Below are 6724 nucleotides of genomic sequence, written 5' to 3' on the forward strand. Positions count from 1 at the left end.
GTGGGAGATTTATTTTTACTTGTTTGAACATATCCCACATCTCCTCTTTTTGAGGACCTCTCGACACAATAAAATTTTTCTTTCCCGGGTCAAGTAGGGCCGATGGAAATGGAACTTGACTCGGTTCACCCTCAACTTTTTCATTCTTTTCACTTTCACCCAAACCCGGTTTTTTAACAATTGTTTCTTTTGGTTTAACCGGTGAAAGTTCATCATCACTTTCAATTCCCGTGATATCCTCAACCACCCCCTCAACCAATTCGGGTAACAAATTGGCTTTAAATTCTTTCTCACTTCTTAAAACACTAACATGATTAATGTTAACATTACCTCGTGACGAACCATGTGAAGGGTTTACCTTAGTGTTGCTTGGAAGTTGACCCTTTCCTTTCTTCAATTCCGCCACATCGGTTGCTAATTGACCCATTTGGGTTGTTAGTGATTGGATGCTTTTATCACGAACCTCATCTTTTTGCATTCGCACTTCTCAAGTTGGTTCCGTTTTTGCATCTCCATTTGCATGCTCTTTAGCATCTCCATCACCTCGTTTCCACCCGAAAGCCCCCCTTGTTCTTGACCCGTTTGGTATTGCTTTTGATAACCTTGGTTATTTCCGCCTCGGTACCCACCTTGGTTATTGTAAGATGGCCGTGAACCAAAATTACCTTGGCTACCTTGAAAATTTGGGTTCGCTTGATTTGAAGGGTTCCCATATCTAAAGTTCGGATGGTTCCTCAATCCGGGGTGGTAGGTATTAGAATTCATGTTGTTGTAGTTCCTACCACCTCCTCCTTGACCTTGACCTTGAACCGCATGGACTTCCTCGTATTGCCCTTCCAACATCCCTTGGCAATTTTCAGCCGCATGACCTATTTCATTACACAAAGCACAAACATTATATATTTGGTTAGTGGTTTGAACATTACCATCATCTATGGCGTGCACTTGCGGTCGGGTGGTGGTCGGTCGGGCTCTTCTCGAGGCTTGAGCTTTTCTCTTTGATGTAGTTGCCATGCTTTCCAAGAACTCCCAATCTTCATTCTCATAGTTTGTTCCAAAAGTCCCACCGGTGATAGACATCAAATCGCGTGCGTCTTCGGCACTCAACCCCTCATGAAAGGCATTCATTAACTCCCACAATTCGATTCCATGGTGAGGGCAATTCTTTATCATCATATTGAATCGTTCGAACACTTCATGGAACATCTCACCATGTTGTTGTTGGAAGCTCCTCAACCCCTTTCTAGCATCATTGGTCTTTTGGGCGGTATAGAATTCGTCTAAGAAATTTTGTTGCATTTCCCTCCAAGTGTAAATAGATGCCGAAGGCAAAGTGTAGAACCACTTCTTTGCCTTATCCTCCAAAGAAAACTGAAATAAGACCAACTTGACTTCATCGGCCGAAAAACCTTGACTCCCAAAAGTGTTGCAAATTGAGTCATAGGCCTCTAGATGGAAATACGGCTCCTCCGTTGCTAACCCTTTGTACTTCGGTAAACTTTGCAACGAGTTTGTTCTTACTTCAAAAGTTCTCCCTTGGTTGTTGTGAGGGATAACCACCGGTGAAGAGTTTTGAGTAATGATTGGCCTGAAATGTGCCTCTATTCCCCTTGCTTGTTCCCTAAGATGCCTTCTTGGAACACCCAATCGACCCCTTGGACGAATAGGACCCATTGGTCTTGGTATAGGCCCTTGTGGTGCAATTGGTTGTTGGGGTGGGTATTGAATCGGCCTTTGAAATTGTGGTTGTACATGTTGTGGCCGAACTTGTTGCAATGGAATAGGTTGTTGTATTGGTGGCCCTTGTGGTCTTGGCCGAATGTGTTGTGGTATAATTTGTTGTTGTGGCATTCCACCAACACTTGCCATCCCTTGAGATTGACTTTGCAAATACCCAAACTCCCCTTGATCACCATAACCTCCATAACCGTACCCATCATCTTCATAACCCTCATAATCTTCAAATCCCTCATCATAACCATCTCCTTGAATTCCCGAGGTCTGCCCAAATGGGATGGTCGAATACTGAAAGCCCGACTGTTGTTGTTGTGGTCTAAAAGATGAAGTAGTATGCACGATAGTTGAATTGGGTGCAATTGTGAAGGTGGATGATGATTGACCCGTAGTTGGGGGAAAGAAGTGAGATAATGGTGGGATTGTGGTGGATGGATCGTAGGTGATGGTAGGCTCAGTTTGAGTGGTGATTGGTTGGGTGACATTGGATGGTGTAAATTCAGCAGTGGTATTAGGTAATGTAGTGTTTGGTGATGGTTGGGTGGAAGTAGGTATAAAGGATGAGGATGATTGACTGGTTGTAGGTGGAATTTGAGAATCAGCCATTATGTTTCTCAGTGTAATGGGTGAAGTGGGTGAACCAATGATTTTGTTTTCTCGCACTAAAACTCGGTTTTGTCGTAGCGTTCTTTCAATTTCCGGATCAAACGATAGCGGTGATGACCTGTGAGAGCCTCTAGTATGCATACACCTGAAGTACCTGCACACTAAACACAACCAACGTAAACCCGAAAATAACAAACAAAACTATTAAACTAACACACGTTGCGCACTACTCCCCGGCAACGGCGCCAAAATTTGACGTGATGTCGTGGTCACAATCAAATTTAATCCAATTACAACTAATTAGCTAGCGGTAAGTGGGTATCGAACACAGGGAGTTTGTGGAATATGTGTTATCTCAATGTATGTCTAACTAACTAGATTAATCTAAATTGTAAGAAATGTAAATTTCAATGTTTGGTTGTTTGGTTTTAATTGTCTAAATTGAACTAAATTAGATTACAAATCAAAGTTAAGTTTTGTAACAGGATAAGAAGGTAGCGATCATCCTGAGTTTCAGGTTTTAAGTGACAATCAAGGTTTATGTTCAACTGGAAAGAACTACATAGACATAGCTCATGCAAGATAAATTGTTTGTGATGAAAGGGAACAAAGTACTCGGATTAGATAAGCGCGAGGTTGTTTCCCGATGACCTATTAATCAATAACCAACCCTAACCCTTCCCGTGATATCTCGGTTGCCAACGGCACCAAGAACGTACGATTAAGACTAGAAATTGCAATATTGATTAACAAACTACAAACAATCAAACATACACCATGACATTCAAGCAACGCAAGTTGTCATTCTAGAAATGCAGAAATTAAACACACAAAAGTTCAAGAAACATTCACCTAAGATGATCACCGAAGAGTTTAGCCGGACATGGCTCGGTGCATCATCATCATAATCAAACTATTGTTCATACGAATCAAAAATACAAACCGAATGATTGAAATTGTTCAAAACCAAGCAAGTTCTCCAAAAATCGCCCCCAATGATGTCTAGAACCGTCCAATGATGAAAGATAGTGAAAAGAGACTCCAAATCTAACTTAAAAGTGGCAGTTACAACTTTGGATCGCAGACTCCACCGTAAATTACGGCATCACCGTAATTTACGGTGAGCATAAAAATGTTACGGTGAGAATCATCTATGTTACGGTGGGATCTTTTTGTTTTTCAGGTCCACCGTAAATTACGGTGGGACCGTAATTTACGGTGATGACCTGAGTTTTCTTCTTTCTTTCGTCTCTTGTTCCACTCTCGACCCGTTCTTCACCAAAGCCTCCAAAGCTGCGTTTACTCCATCTTTTAGCTCCTAAACTGCACCTGAAACATAAGCACCGTAGTTATCTAATTCAAGATAATTACACGATTAAGTGGAGGATTATTTCGTCTTTAAACATGCTTAAGGGTTGTCCAAAGGACCACCCGTCAATCACACCGGAACCAAAGCGTATAGCTCGCTTTATTGGAGGTCTAGCCCCAGAAATCAAGGCAAGCGTGAAAGCATCGAGCCCTACTACATTCAGGTCAGCGGCAGATCTATCACTATCTCTCACACTCGATGTAGTCAGAAACAAGGCTGCCAAAGCTTCTGATGATGGAAAGCGAAAAAAGGAGGATGAAAATTCTTATCACTCGAATAAGAAGAAAAAGGGGAACTCTGATCATCAGAAGAGTTCCGGGTCTAAGAAAGGCAACCAGCAGTCGGGTGAAAAGACCAGGTGCAAAACCTGTAAGAAATACCACCTCGGGAAATGCAGATTTGAATCTCAGCCTCTACCCTGTGTAATTTGCAAGTCTAAGGAACATAAAACCTTGGATTGCAAGAAGTTAAAAGATGCAACCTGTTATGGTTGCGACGAGAAGGGGCATATCAAGACCAACTACCCTAGGAATCAGAAGAAGCCTGAAGAGGCTAAGAAGGCCAATACTCGGGTCTTTCGAATGAACACCAAGGAGATGATGCAAAATGATGACGACGTATCAGGTACCTTTCCTTATCAATAATGTGTATGCGAGAATTGCTTATAGCGTGGAAAGTCTATTGTGGACAATAAATGTTGTAAGTTATTATATCCGCCTATTAGGACCTTAGGCTTATAACGCGAGGTAGAATTGGCCGATAACATTTAGAGACTGTTTCAACAACCTTAGATGGATGCTTTATATCCATTAGGAATCACTCTTATCCATTATCCTAATGTCAAGCTTTCAAGCTATCCAAAATCATCAATATGATCAAGACAGATGTGACATTTGATCCCCTGTCAAAAAGTGATGGACTAGGTCCAAACCTTAATTGCCATTAATGGTCTTTTATGGCCTAGGCTAAGTATAATTGATATATATACATATATAAATGATGTTCATTGATAAATTAGCCTGTGTGGTTTAATGATACCATGGTTAGTATATATTAGGTCATCAGGATCATAAATAGCGGTTGTTGGATTGCAACTAAATAATTGTTTTATTTGGTGTTAGGAACCAAATATCGAGTATGACAAACTCGGATAAAACAGCCGTTGTTCGTGTTATGGATGATGCGACACATGCTAATGATGCTACGATTGTGAACCTTAGAATTTCCAAAGATGTTCTTCAAACTATGATAGACGCAGCTGTTGGAAAAGCTGTGAAGAAGGCCGTGAAAAAGTTCAAGGATCCCAATGCTACTTGCTCCAAATCTCATCCAAGACCACCCTTCCTTACTCACGAGAAGAACCTCGTTCATGCCTATAATGCAAAGGACGAACTAAAAAGGAAAAGGGAGGAAGATAACTCCCAGAGTTCTAAGAAAAAGAACAAACAAAAGTCCAACCAGAAACCTGTATGCAAGACCTGTAAGAAGCGCCATTATGGGAAGTGTAGGTTCGAACCAAAATCCCAATCGCAGCCTAGGGCTTGTGGGATCTACAAATCAAGGGAGCATAAAACATTGGATTGCAAGGACATGGCGAATGCAGTCTGTTTCGGCTGTGGTGAGAAAGGCCACATCAAAACTACATGCCCTACATCTGTCAAGGGAAGTGCGGCTAAGGAAGGAAAGCCTAAGAATGAAAGCGCTTAAACTCTCCTAAAGAATGCCAGAAGTAGTTCATATCAATAATAACGTTAGGTACGTTCTTTAACATTTATTGGAATATAAATGCTAAGAATTCTGTTTTAATTTGGATACCAATAAATCCTTCATAAATTATAAGTATAGTAAACTTCTAATAATCTTCCGTAAGAACCCTAGATATTAAGTGTAAGGTAAAACTTACAGGCGAAAATCATAGGAACCATTTCTTCTGTTCCTGTCAGAAATCTTCAGTCGTGAAATTCTAGTGTACCCTCTCTCCAGATGAAGTGCATCATCATATGTAATTGATATCTCTTTGATCTCCATCGATTACGAATACCAGATGGTATGACAAAGGCACCATATGAGGATTGGTGTATCTTAATATGTCCGATAGATTGCTTCCATGCCTGATCAGTATGGAGGTTTAATGCATGGAACCACAAAGATATTCCAATGGTCATACGGTATTAAAGTCAACTAATGGTATTCAAAGATGATATCCAGAATGGAATTGTCCAAGTAAGTGTCTTTGATTATGAAATCCGTGGACTCATAACATAAATGTGTCACTTATTTGACACAGGCAATAATAAATGAACCAGAGCCTGAGATTTGGAAAAATCTCTGTAATCTCCTTATGTCTTGATTATCTTCTCCAAGGACTACTCTGTTTACCTCCTGAAAGACAAGTAGAGTTAAGATTTACATCCCACTTAGGGCTGCAGTATTGTGGCATCTCCAGGACAATTAGTACCATTATTATTGGAATAATCGAAACCCTGATTAAGTACGTTTTAAAATATAGGTTCATAAAGCCTAATTCATTATTCTAAGAGTCGGTTTAGTTAATTAAGAAAGACGGATCATTTTGCTTATGCATTGATTACCGCAACCCTAATTAGGCAATAATTAAGAATCGCCATCTGCTGCCCAGGACCGTCGATTTGTTCAACTAGCTGTGAGGATTAGCTATTCCTTGAGATTAGTTTTAAGTATTGGTCGGAATAACCACCTCACCTTAACATAAGCTTTTCTATATAGTTGTTATGTAAGTATCAAAGCTGCTCCTTTGGGGACCTTGTATAGATAGATTGTTAAACATTTATTGTTAGACAGAAAATTGGTAAGTTCAATTATCAAGATCTGAAAGTTGCCTTGGAAACAACGAATAAGATCATACAAATCCATAATCATATGAAAGTTTCCAATAGTCGGCGGAAAATTTAGGATTAATGAAATTCGCAACCCTCTTAAGTCCTTAATAAGGAATAAGGTTCAAATTGAAAGTACCGCTCTATGAAGGGTGTGCTA

General features: G+C 40.3%; 1 protein-coding gene and 1 non-coding gene across 2 annotated transcripts; both read left to right on the forward strand.

The window, feature by feature from the left end:
• Positions 1 to 1144: 1144 nt before the first annotated feature.
• On the forward strand, positions 1145 to 1250 carry LOC118484543. The gene has a single exon (XR_004873653.1). It is a non-coding gene; the product is annotated as a small nucleolar RNA R71 (small nucleolar RNA).
• Positions 1251 to 3744: 2494 nt separating this feature from the next.
• LOC118484019 lies at positions 3745 to 5416 on the forward strand. Its single transcript, XM_035979896.1, has 2 exons — positions 3745 to 4067; positions 5218 to 5416. The coding sequence occupies exons 1-2, from the start codon at positions 3745 to 3747 to the stop codon at positions 5414 to 5416; spliced, it is 522 nt and encodes a 173-aa protein (XP_035835789.1).
• The last annotated feature ends 1308 nt before the right edge of the window (positions 5417 to 6724 follow it).

Source organism: Helianthus annuus, chromosome 11 (assembly GCF_002127325.2).
Source record: "Helianthus annuus cultivar XRQ/B chromosome 11, HanXRQr2.0-SUNRISE, whole genome shotgun sequence".
In the NCBI taxonomy this organism is placed as follows: Eukaryota; Viridiplantae; Streptophyta; class Magnoliopsida; order Asterales; family Asteraceae; genus Helianthus; species Helianthus annuus.

Coding starts and splice junctions, on each gene's coding strand:
- LOC118484019 (XM_035979896.1), top strand. CDS start 3,745: ATGCTTAAGGGTTGTCCAAAGGACCACCCGTCAATCACACCGGAACCA. Junction 4,068..5,217: donor CAGTCGGGTGAAAAGACCAG/GTGCAAAACCTG, acceptor TGGGAAGTGTAG/GTTCGAACCAAAATCCCAAT.